Below are 13,895 nucleotides of genomic sequence, written 5' to 3'. Positions count from 1 at the left end.
ACATATTTGCCTGTTTTTATTTATTTTAACAACAAATTTCAATATGCAGCAGTCAAACACTGACGACGTAAGGCACGTATGTCAAAGCGATTAACTTGCGCTTGTTCACGGGAAATCTGGGAAGCCTGGAGACAATGGCGGCACTCATGTGACTCAACATGATGACAATAGCCACAGACAGAGGGAAAGAAGCGCATTACCCAATGAAACTAATTAAAATGCATTTTGAGGGTGACACAAAGGAGGGATTAGATGACAGAGGATAAGAAGATAGTATGCTATCAATGCACTATTGCGCTGATTTCTTCATCTGCAGTCAGCGGTAGACAAGACCTTTGCAATTACTGTCCAAAGAATTAAATATTCATAATTCTAGGAGCTGGCTCAAAGAGCGTGCTTATTAAAGGATCACCGTCCATCTTGAACCGCGGGGTTCCGCGCTATGAAAGAAAAAACAAAACCGTAAAAAAGCATGCTAATATAGGCAGAAGCTCTCATTTATTGCTAGTTTTTTGAAGAGATATCTAAAATGATAAAAATATATGTTCAGTATGGATGTGTCACGGTGAGTCTTGCTGGAAGCACGAAGGAGGCATGAATAAACTTGAACTGTCTTTAATGATGAAAACGCAGGGGAATAATCCAACATAGGAAAAGCACAAACACACGTTACTAACGAGTAGATCCGACAAAGGAACACAGAGCAACCAGGAACTTACATACACAGGATGATACTGTGTTCAGGATGAACTCAACACAGGTGCAAGGAATCATAAAGCAATCAAACTAAACAAGAACAGGAAAAAGACCATATAAGGAAACACAGGAAGAACTACGGGGGCAAAACGGGTCCAAAAGTCTGACAGGGTGCAGTATGACCGAAATATTAATCTTATTTTAATATCACGGTAACAGCATTTTCCCAATATAGTTCTTTCCAGAAAATAAATAAATAAATAAATTGAGAAAAAAAAATTCCTCAGTGGTGCAATAAAAATATTGCTCAAAGAAATATTTATTTGAGCATCTTGCCTTGCAGAACACAACAGCAATTGCTCAACCAATGGAATAAGTTTGGGGCGGGGCTATCCTTTCATCTGACCAATGGCAGATTGGGGGAGGGATCGGGGCAAATAAAAAATAAAACACACACACAATCATTATTTTGTTCCCTCGAGGAACTAGGGTTACATACGTAACCTGAGGCGTTCTCTTTGGTGATACTATAGTGGCACACATTTAATTAGATTTTTTTTTTCTTCCTTTTTATTTGGACCTTCAATTGGAAAAATATGTTTTACCCGCCATGAAACTGTGTAGAATTAATTTAATCAAAAACAGGCAGAACAAATAGGGGAAATGCATCTAACTGCCATTTTATTTATTTATTCATTAATTCATTTAAATAAAATTGTACAAATAAAATCAATAAACCAATATCACAATAATATTAAACTGTAAAGTATTTCAGATATTTTTAATTATATGATAATAATAATAATAATAATAATAATTAAAAGGAAGACAGCAGCATGATGACAATAATATAACAATAATAATAATTATAAATATATTTAAAAATTTAAATTATTATAAAATACTTTGTTACATTTTATACAACAAAAAAGCAATTACAATACTAATATTTATGGTTGTTTTTTTCTTTTCACTTTGAAACACACAGCACATTAGATTGCATATTTATATAATTACAACATTTGATAACGGCACTAAACAATGTTGCATTCTCAGGCAGTGTTAGGCCCCGATCACACAGCACGCGTTTTTTGCAGTGAGAGGCGCCTTTTACAAATTAATTTTTTTATTATTGGTAGTGAGTATTTTGCACGCTGATTATGCACCCCGAGCGCCTCCCGTTTTAGCTGTCTGTTGCACCTCGCGTTTCTGTAGGAGTGCTCTGAGCGCCTGAAATTGAAAAAAAAAAATCTCTGAGCGGAAAAGCGCGATGTCATTCACGTTTATTTCCACAATCGAATCGTTACCTGGAGCTGTTTTTATTTTTTTAGTTTCTACTAATATGACCATTTCCTTAACAGCAAAGCAAAGACTTTAGAGCGCTCATGCTATAATCCTTAATCAGACTGACAGGACAGCTGATTCGGTGGTTGCCTTAGCAACATGAAGAAAAAAAAACCTGCAGCGCACTGCTCTCTTCTAAATAAAAAAGTAAACTAAAAAAAGCCAGTGCGGTGCGCCTCGCATTTTCAAACCTGAAAAACACATTCTGTCTGATCGGGGCCTTCGAATTAACTTTTAAAAAAAACTTTTTTTAATACATCATATCATTAGTCACTTCATCCATAAAAATGCATCATTACACCCCTGTTAAACAGTGTAATTATTCAGGTAGTTAGTTTTAAACATGTCAACAATTTTATGCTAATGCTACAGTGCCCCTTGTGGCAATGCTGAGAATGCAACATGTACTATACCATAACAAAACCTCCACTTGTTTACATATTTCTACCATATCGCCTAGCTCTATTCTAGAGGAAACTGATTCTTTGACTCTGAAGACTCAAAAGGGTTTAGCTCGCTGGATATTAGATACCACATGTCTGAGAGGTGCCATGTTGTTACGCTTAAACTCAAAGAGCCGCGGTACGTGCAATGACAAGAAAGGAAACACCAGCGTTCACTAATGGCTGTTATTAAGCAGCACCGACACTCACTGGAAGTTAAAGGTCAAACCTACAACTGCCCCGAGGCAGAGAGGGCAAGAGGTGGCTGCTGATGGCTGTATAAAAAATGTTTCCATGGGCAACTGGTCTCAGATCAGTAGTAAAGGACATCTTTGTTCTACTGTCTCAATGGGCTAACAGCTAACTTGATAAATCCAAGTTCAAGGGAGTTTTCCAGCCACTGAAATATCAGCTTACAGGAACATGGTTTCTCTACTCTTTAAACGCATGCTGCTGTCTTCCTTTTCAGCAAACTTGTGCAAATCCCCTGGGGGTTTGAGAGCAGCCCCCCCGAGAGCAATACCACATCCTCTAAAAAACATCAATGAGGTTGAATTTAACAATGCAAAGAAAGAAACCAATTTAAAAGAATAGTTCACCCAAAGTTCTGTCATCATGTACTCAACCCTTGTGCCAGATGCGTACTTTTTTTTTTTCATGGAACACAAACATATATATAGAAACCATATCTGTCAAGTTGCAAAAATGACAAAAGCACCATAAAAGAAGCCTATATGATTTGTACATTATATTTCAAGTGTTCTGAAGTCATATGACAGCTTTGTGTGAGGAACAGAGACAAATTTAAGTTCTCCTTTTGTGTTCCACAGAAGAAAAACAAAGAACATGAAGGGGGGATAATTATTGACATAATTAAAAAAATTTTTTTGTAAAACTAGTATTTTAAATGTAGTCAGGTATTTAATGCAACCTGGACAATTTTCTGGATATAAACCCTATAAAGCCTGACAAACAGTACAAAATGTATTGTACCTTTAGACAAAATGTGTATAAATAATTTACATATGGCTTTTGTTGAGTATTATATTTGATACATCAGGCTTTTCTGAGTGCAAAAAGAAAGAAAGACAGAAAGAAAGAAAAAGAAACACCTACATTTTGCCCAAACTGAACAAAAATATGCAATGTAAATCAATGAGATGACAATATATGACAGTATATAACAGTATAAGTCTACTTACATAAAATGCATATAAAATCAGTTGTAACTTTATATATCCCAATGATATGTGTTATTAAGATGATATTTATATACATTTTATGATCACAGCATTGCAATACAATGGTGATTAAGAGTTGACCAAACAAACATTCCTCAAAAAGCCTGATGTCTGATATTTGATACTCATATTTTAACATGATTAAATAAATGTATGCATAAGTTCAACTTCAGTCCGGTAAGTGTTCAATCTTGAAATATTACTAACAATATAAAAGTTATTCTTACACTTACTTTATAAAAATCAGTAAAGATTTCACAGCAAAAAGACATGTGAGCCACGAGCACAAGCTGGACCTGTTTAGAATTACACTGAAAGGCCTTTTACAAAAAATATGATCTTTTACTAAAATATAATCTATCAAACAGACAACACAAGGCACATTTTAGATGGTTTACAACAGGTTTTTCAGCAAAGTTTTGATCATGTTGATAATTTAGAGGCCTTAGAAATGTATGTGTCAAATATGACACAGTAGGCTTTATATAGGGTTAAGATAAAACTCTTGAGTGGAATGAATTTGATTAGCAAATAAATAAACCCCACATGCACACAATATTCAGAGCCATATGACCAAGCAAAATGAATTAGCAAGAGGACACTGCAGGCAAATAGGGCATTAATTAGCCTAATAGACGTAAACGGCACAAAGTCCGAGATGTTTAATATTTAAGGAAGGCCTTCTTGAATTTCACAACTCCCCCCAAGCTTACTAGACATGAAATGATTGGCTGACGATAATAACAGATTAGTCATCGTGAGTGACTGGGGCTTGGCACCAGACACCACAATAAGGCACATTGTGCTTCCTGACAAACGCAGCCGGCCCCCTCGCTTTAAAATATAAGATTCCACAATAGCTGCCCGGAGGGGGTGACGAACTTCAGAAAAGATCACCACACTGCATTAACATTTATTTGAATTTCCTTTACAGGAACAAATGCAGCTGTCTGAGAACATATAATGCAATGCTCCTAAAAGACAAATGAACACTTATTTTCCATCTGTTGTTGGCAACTCTTGCTATGGTTTTTCTCTTTCCGTTCAGCTTCAGGTTGTTGGGTTGGGGGTTGGGGGGGGGGTGTTTGCCGTTATAGGAGGAGTAATGTTAATAACTTGACTGTTGTTTCAGGCTCTGTAATGGACAGACAATAAAACTATTAATTTCCTCAAAGGTCAGGCCTGGAAGACGTGCACATTGTTGGACTGTGTGCTGGCACGGACGCTATCTCACCTCGCATACTTCAGCTCAGGGAGTCTTGCCTTGTGGATATGACGAAAACGGGATAAAGTAACAAAGACAAACACGTTTGGGCGATGATTACGGCTTCTTTCCCTGTTTTGTGTTTAAAAAATAACTCTGCCATTATTAGTGAACCAGCAGGCTTTTTCCATTTCAATTCCCACTCCACAGTTTTGGAAACGCTGGCTCTGGTGCCTGGATTCAGTCAGAGAGCAGTGATATAAGAAGATCAGAGAGCTCTAATGGACAATAAGCCCTGTAAACTTCCAACGGGCTTGCCAATAAGAAAAACATGACAGTTAGAAAAAACCCAAGAATGAAATAATCGCCTGGATTGAGAGCAGAACAAACAGAGCAATCTAAATCAGTATAAAGAGAGTGAACATTCGTTTCTGTAGCATGGATTATTCAAATATCAAAGCGCCTTTTCATTTACTTTGGCAGTATGGTGATGTCTTTTTATAAATAACATCTAAATTCTGCAGAATGGAAAAGCAAATGCTGAAACAAGCCTGTTTTTTCTAAAATGTTACATATGCTCTATATACATAATAATGCATTTTGTTATTTGCGCCTCAAATATAGGACACAATTTCCTGCCCAGAATCTCCATGTTAGCAACATCATTTGTATTTAGCCCAGAATATATTACCCTGACTGTTAAAGCTAACGTGTCATCTGTTTTACTCTCCTTTGCATTAGCCTCGCTCTCCCTGCCAGTGCACAACGTGGATTGCCTTTTTCAGGACATGAAACTGAAATTCACATAGATTCTTGTCACAAATCAACTGCAGCATTAATTTTTTTGATATGTATGTCATTTAGCAGACAGATTCTAGCCGATATCCCCAGAATGCAATGAGCCAAAAACTGTGTCAAACAGAGATCCCAGATAGAGGCTCCACAAACATATAGTCTCAACAGATAATAAAAAATGCCACTTTTACTACTCCATGATAGTAGGTAGGAATCAAATGGAGAGATATAGGAATAGCTGGATAGTCACAAAGATTTATAACATTCATTCATAGTCAAATAAATATAGTAAAATATATAGACAGATTCAGATAGATACATTAGACCGACAGACAATAGATAATCAAATGCAATGGCAGACAGACAGATAGATAGTCAAACGAAACACTAGACAGACAGACAATATATAATCAAATGCAATGACAGACAGACAGACAATAGATAATCAAATGCAATGACAGACAGACAGAGACAATAGATGATCAAACGAAATGACATGCAGACAGACAGACAATAGATGATCAAACAAAATGATAGACAGACAGACAGACAGACAGATAGATAGATAGATAGATAGATAGATAGATAGATAGATAGATAGATAGATAGATAGATAGATAGATAGATAGATAGATAGATAGATAGATAGATAGATAGATAGATAGATAGATAGATAGATAGATAGATAGATAGATAGATAGATAGATAGATAGATAGATAGATAGATAGATAGATAGATAGATAGATAGATAGATAGATAGATAGATAGATAGATAGATAGATAGATAGATAGATAGATAGATAGATAGATAGATAGATAGATAGATAGATAGATAGATAGATAGATAGATAGATAGATAGATAGATAGATAGATAGATAGATAGATAGATAGATAGATAGATAGATAGATAGATAGATAGATAGATAGATAGATAGATAGATAGATAGATAGATAGATAGATAGATAGATAGATAGATAGATAGATAGATAGATAGATAGATAGATAGATAGATAGATAGATAGATAGATAGATAGATAGATAGATAGATAGATAGATAGATAGATAGATAGATAGATAGATAGATAGATAGATAGATAGATAGATAGATAGATAGATAGATAGATAGATAGATAGATAGATAGATAGATAGATAGATAGATAGATAGATAGATAGATAGATAGATAGATAGATAGATAGATAGATAGATAGATAGATAGATAGATAGATAGATAGATAGATAGATAGATAGATAGATAGATAGATAGATAGATAGATAGATAGATAGTCAAATGACAGGCAGGCAGGCAGGCAGACAGATAGATAGATAGATAGATAGATAGATAGATAGATAGATAGATAGATAGATAGATAAACAAATCTGTTTCATCGTGAATACTTTCTCTCAGGAGTGTTGTTAGGCTTTATTATTCATTTTACGGCGGCTATAATTGAGCAGGTACATCACATCCGCCGCGAAAGAGAAGCCACTTGTGATTATATCACCACCCTCCAGGTGCTGTGCCAACGATCTCTCAAATGGCACTGAAAATACGAGACATTTCCACTTCTCACGCTCCGTGCAAATCAACACCTGATCATCTTAAAGATTCCCCATCCGGCGTTGAGTTACCGTATGCTCATTATGTCCCATATCATACAAAGATAGCACAGCAGGGTGGGGTTCTGATCACACGGTGCATCTGATAACACCCAGCCATTGTTCAAAGACAACAACTCTTCAGTGGTCTTCTTATATATCATATATATCATATTAGTTGGAGAACCTAAACTGAACCCAGTAACAAAAGTGCAGGCTTACAGACAAGTAAACAGACAGATAGACAGCACCATCCTTCCTGTGACCTGAATGGTTTTGATGTCGGCAACCAAAGCAGAAATTAGATGAGGTATCGCTACCATCACGAGAATTAATTTGAGCAATATATGCCAAAGTCAAACTTCATCACACTGCGTAACAAGTCCAGAGGGGAGATATGTTAATTACGAGATTAAGAATGCATCAAGTCAATTTCAAGTTGTTTTTCTTTTCCTTTTTTTTCTCGGTTCAGCTTCAGCGAGAGCCATTAAACCTTTTTTCCTCCATCTAAGACACTAACTTGGCGGCTGAATATGAGCAAAAATCTGCTTGAGTTTGTTACTGGTGAAATGGAATGTGACTTAAAACTAATTGCTGTCACTCGACACATGTTTAGCAACTTAAATGTGCACTTGCTACAAGACTGATATATTACAAGATATTAGGCGCTTATTGGGTGTATCTGCAAACGTATTCCAAAAAATTCTTCCCCATTAACTGAAACAGTGCCGTGATCCTTGCATACTCTTGAAATGTGTAGCTGCAGTGAAAGTGATATTTTTGAAAGCCACAAAAAGCATGGAGAGGGTGGAACCAAAACGGAACATCATTAAATCTACAGCACTTTCAAGGGCAGTTCAAAGATCTGCATTATTATTATGCAGCATCCCAGAGCGCTCTGACAGGAGCCTAATATGGCAGAATCCTTATAGCTATCTTCTTGTCTCCCTCGAGACACGGCTAAAATTATTGCAGTCCCTCTATCGAAAGCAGGAGCTTTTAAAATCTAATTATTGCAGACTTCACAAATCAGAGCGTAAAGTTTATGTCAGATTTCTAGACACTAAGCCCTTCCCTGATGGCAAAATATATTGCAATAGAGGTGATAAACAATGTTTCAACTGATTACAAACTGTATTTTTTTTTTACATCCCCACACAATTTTCTTGGCAGTCCTTCACTGGCTGTCATCCACATACCAGACGGTGAAAAAACCCCGTTTTAATTATTAATACACTCCCTATTTGTGCAAGTGAACAATCAGCTTTTTATTCAGCATCAATTCCAGCCAAATGCCTTTTTATTTTTACACCAACGTTTCAAAAGTGACTGGCACAATTTTCATATCACCTGCAGATAGATTTCTTTCTTAACCTGAGAAAGGGTGCGTTAAAATGCTCCAGGTCAAAAATTAAAAAGCAAATCATGTTGGTGAATCATTCTCCTCAGCCCAAATTAATTTCATAACCACCTCTGATCTCATATTCAAAAGCAAACGAGTTTCCTCTGTGACCCCGTAATTTATGATAATGTATTACACCAAAAGGTCAGATAAGTGGTCAATTCCAAAAAAGTTTCAGTTAAAGGGACAATTTGCTCAAAAATGATTTTCGTGTCATTCCGAACCGGTATGACATGTATGAACCTGTATGTTCTTCTGTAGAACACAAAAGGTGAAATTTCGAAGAATGTACTATTTGCTCTTTTCCATTAAATTGCAATGAATGAAGCTTTGAAAGACTGGACTGGTTCAGTTATCGAGTTTAACTCAAAAATTCAGTCACAGCCGTTATTATCAGGGAATAATGACTTCATTTTTGGCCTGTTCGTCAAACAAAGCTATCTTATGATTTAAAGCTTTCAAAAGGTTCTTCAAGCGATGCCATAGAAGAACCATTTTTGGTTCCACAAAGAATCATTCAGTCAAAACCATCTCTTTCTTACGTTTTTTTATAATCTGAAGAACCTTCTTTCGCCACAAAGAACCTTTTGTGAAACAGAAAGGTTCTTCAGATGTTAAAGGTTCTTTATGGAGCCATTTAGACAAAAAGGTTCTTGAAGAACCTTTTGAAGCACCTTTATTTTTAAGAGTGTACAATGCTTTGATAAATCAGATCCTTACTGAGCAATCACACAGGAAGCGTAATCACACTGGGTGTGATCCGTCTGCACATTAATGAGCATTTACACACCATATTGTTCCCAGTTAATGAGAGACACAAACAACCAAAGAAGGAAAAAGCGCAGAGGGAGATGAATGCAGGGGCGACACCCTGCCTGTTTAAACAAGTGTCAAACTCAAACACTTTCTTGTTGTGTCTTGTACAATCACTTAAGTTTCTACTCCCCGTAAAAAATAGGTTTGACGCTCATAAAGAAAAACATTCAAGCCATGTTATTATCTGCAGGCGGTTAGTCGTGACAAACACCACATTATTTTCTCGAATGTTACTTGAACGCAAATGTGAAGTGGCTTACTTTGATTTGTGCAATTAAATGCTTTCAATGTATGCTGAGCTGCAATAAAGAATACTGCCATAATCAAATCATTATTCTGTACAGCTCATGTAAATGGTGCCACGTGCCAAACAGGGACTGTGAGAAATGAGAAATCACACTGTATACCGAGTTCAGCCTTCTCTTTGAGGACGTCCTTGAAGTTGAGGCCGCTGTTGAGCGTGGACTCTCTGTATTTGTGGAGCGCTTCTCTCTGGCCGTTTTTGCCGAGCTCCTTCAGCACGGTGGGTTTCAGGGGTATGGCCTGCAGACCCTTGTTCCAACTCGACACATCTGCCACCATCCATTTCACCAGATCCTCCAACTTCACTATGACTTTCTCAGAGACGGCGATAACTTCATCCTATTAAGAGAAATATGCAAAGTGAGGAAGGGCACAGGTATAGTGGCAAAACCAGGCAAAACACTCTTAAATTCCTAATGGGGTCATATGATGTTGCTAAAAAGAACATTATTTGGTGTATTTGGTGTAACGAAATGTGTTTATGTGGTTTAAGGTTAAAAAAACACATTATTTTCCACATACTGTACATTATTGTTTCTCCTCTATGCCCCGCCTTTCTGAAACGTGTCGATTTTTACAAAGCTCATCGGTCTAAAAAGCGAGGTGTGCTCTGATTGGCCAGCTATCCAGTGCGTTGTGATTGGCTGAATACCTCAAGCATGTGACGGAAATGTTACGCCCCTTACCTTAATGTGATGCCCTATTCCGTTGTGTTTGCGGAACGATGTATGTTAAAAGCACACGTCCAGTTTTGTGTGAGTGAAGGAAATCCGCTTGGGAGTGGAGAGATTTGTCCTCGCGCACATGGATCGCGTAACATTATGCGCTCTTGACATTGTCATTAAGATCACACTATAGAAACCGCCTAAAATTAGAAATTTATTAAAAACAAGCCTATGGCAAGACATTTGGTAGGGGGGCACCTGGGGTGGCCAGCCACATTTCAGGGGGGGGCGGAGCCACCCCTGGCCACCACGTAGACACGCCCCTGCTTGTATCATCCAAAAGTTTGGGGTAAAAAAGTTTTTTTTTTTAAAGTAATATTTTTATTCAAGGATGCATTAAAATTATCAAAAGTGACAGTGAAGACATTTACAATGTTATAAAAGATTTCTACTTCAAACATTCAAAAATAAATGCTGCTCTTTTGTTTTTCACAACAATATTAAGCAGCAAAAACTATGATAATAATAACAATTAATAATTGTGCCCCAATAATAATTGATTAAAAAAACTGAACATGAAATCAGCATATTAGAATGACTTCTGAAGGATCATGTGACACTGAAGACTGCAGTAATGGTTGCTGAAAATTCAGTTTTGCGTCACAGGAATAAATTACCTTTTGACGTTTATTTTAAATGTAATATTTCATAATATTACTGTTTTTACTGTATTTTTTATCAAATAAATGCAGCCTTATTTTAAAAACATTAAAACATTTTATTCCAACTTCTGATCATTATTGCATATTTCAAAACTTTTTATGAAAATAATGATTAAGATGTGTACACTAACTGATTCAAGGTTTAAGTAATACATTTTTTTATTACTTTTAGCTTGATGGTTACACCACATAACATTTTTAGAGTCAATAAACTAGAACTTTTCTTGAAAACTGTACAAAAAATGTTTCAAACCCATCATGAATTCAAAGTGTACATTTCTTGGCACATGAGTTTTAAACTAGGTTTGTAAAAATCCCTCTTGTTCTTTAACGTAATGACCCATTACCAAAAAATGGACTCCACACAAACAAACTAATCCGATTTCATTACTTGCAAAATGACATTGTGAACAACCATAAAGATCGGATTTGAAAAACAAATCAGTATCGGGTTCAATGTACATAGCATAAGGCAAAACACAAAAAAGCACAGCCCCAGCCAGAGAAGCATTTCTTCCTTCTAATATATATCTTGTGCAGGTTGTAATTCAAAATGTTGTAATTTGGATTGCAATTCCATTTTAATGCATCACGGCACTAAGGCATTACAGTGACTTCTCCAAGCAGTCTTGCTTGCTTTATACGTTTATAAAAGTTAAGCAGGAGCTTTGCTTGTGACCTGGCACGCAATAACAGAACGGTCCCAGTTATACAGGGAATCTGGGGAACAGATGCGTTCATATTTGGCAGAGCACTGGATCATGCACTTTTGACTGACTCCACTGCACCGTTCAGCACGCTGAGAAAATTCACTGAATGCTTCCTCCGCATTGTTTGGTTAAGTTTCCTAAGTTTGGCCCAATAGCAGTGAGCACAGATCAGAGGGAATACCTGCACTGCAACACTAGAATATAGTTCATTTCTTTGTTTCTGTTTCTTTTTAGGTTTCAGATTTTTTTTTTCTTGGTTCCATAGAATAGGTCCCATTGTCACGTTGTCAAGCAAACAATTTATCTCTCGCACAGACAGAGTAATGGGTCGAAAATGGAACTTTATCTCAGTGTACTTAACCACACCATATGAAAAGGTTTATGAAGTTACTAAGAGGTACAAAGTCAAGGGGGTTAGGCCTTAATAAAAGCCACAAATGAAAGGATATGAACGCGTTATCTATGATTTCCTTGCAATGGGGCATATAGCATTCCCATGCAATGTAGAATACTGCAGGTGAAACCAGTGGAAACTCAACTGGTGGGTCGCAACCCACAAATGGAAGAGCAAGAAGCATAAACACAATAAGAAAAGAGTAAAAAAAATGCAAACAATAATATTTTATTGTATTTTATTTTGCTCTCCTAACTATGCACTATTATATAGTTGCATTAACTATATAACGGAGCATAGTTGGGATATCAAAATAAAATAACACAAAAACATAATACAATTAAAAAAATAAATAAAGAACAAGATAAAATAAATAAATAATAAATATTGGTAGTAAAAACAAAATGCAAACAATAATAAATTAATAAAATAAATAAAAATAAAATAGTTTAAAATAAAATGAAATGATATAGTAAAAAATAATAAATTTAAATAAAATAAAATAAATGAAATAATAAACAAATAAATAAATATGTTTAAAAAGAAAAATATTCATAAGAAAAAAACTAAATTAAATAAAATGTAAAAAAATAAAAATCAAAAATCAAATTAATTACAATAAAATGAAATAATACAAAAAATTAAATTAAATATGTAAATAAAATTAAATAAATGCCAATTAAAAACTCCATATGTCTTTTGTTTACTTTTCATTTTGGTACTGTGTTAGATGTCAACTCCAATTTAAAAACTGGTTCCTGAAGCAAAACTATATGAGAACCACTAATTTAGATGATCTTTTTTCATCCACTACGGGTGTAAATAGAAAAAGGCTGCACACCCCCAAATGTTTGCAGCAGAAAAATGAATCTAGCCTCTCCATAATGACCATCTGAGCACAGAGACATCTGTTTTCACACGTATATAAATCTAAGTGGGTCAAACACTGTTAGTCCTGATGGCGACACAGCAAACTTTACTATGAGATCAAGTGCCCTGCTCCGCCGCTTTGAAGCTCTGACTGCGCCTCACTGCTTTGACTGAAATATTGCTTCATTGTGTAAATTCATTTAGGAGGATGCAAATAAAACAATAAAAGGAAGAAAAAAACTGAAAAGACTGCATTTCCCTTCTATTATTAAGTGATGTTATGAGAAAGATCAATCAAAAGCTTTTACAGATTTCCTTGCTTTACTTTTGGATTTACACTCGCCTTCTTTTTATTACACTTTACGGGTCTTTCAGAAGCAGAGTGAAGGGTTGCAGACGGCGAAGCCCCTGAACCAGAGTCATGCTGAGCCCATCTCACTCCGCTGATTCAGGGGTCAGCTCAAGAATTCCCCAGGTCACCGCAGATTTGTACACCTGCTTGCATGTCGATTTAATTATTGACCTGCTAATGTGAAAAAATGGCCTTGCAGATTCTTATGAAGTCTTTTAAAGTCCAGTTATAAGTTAACTTGAATAACTGATCTCACTCTGAACTCAAACTAGAAACTAGGTCTGGGCGGTACAACTTATAAAAAATGTTGAATACTGAATTATTTCTATTGATATGG

General features: G+C 35.9%; 1 protein-coding gene across 1 annotated transcript in view; it reads right to left on the bottom strand.

Annotated features, from left to right (window-relative positions):
* LOC107596574 (AT-rich interactive domain-containing protein 5B) overlaps positions 1 to 13,895 on the bottom strand; it is a 132,057-nt gene that overhangs the window by 107,873 nt on the left and 10,289 nt on the right. Inside the window, exon 3 of the mRNA XM_016287331.1 lies at positions 9,950 to 10,184. Coding sequence (XP_016142817.1) covers positions 9,950 to 10,184 — 235 coding nt within the window. The remainder of the gene's footprint in view (positions 1 to 9,949; positions 10,185 to 13,895) is intronic.

This window comes from Sinocyclocheilus grahami, unplaced genomic scaffold, assembly GCF_001515645.1.
Source record: "Sinocyclocheilus grahami isolate Dianchi unplaced genomic scaffold, SAMN03320097.WGS_v1.1 scaffold221.1, whole genome shotgun sequence".
In the NCBI taxonomy this organism is placed as follows: Eukaryota; Metazoa; Chordata; class Actinopteri; order Cypriniformes; family Cyprinidae; genus Sinocyclocheilus; species Sinocyclocheilus grahami.
This window is presented reverse-complemented; position numbering and strand designations above follow the sequence as displayed.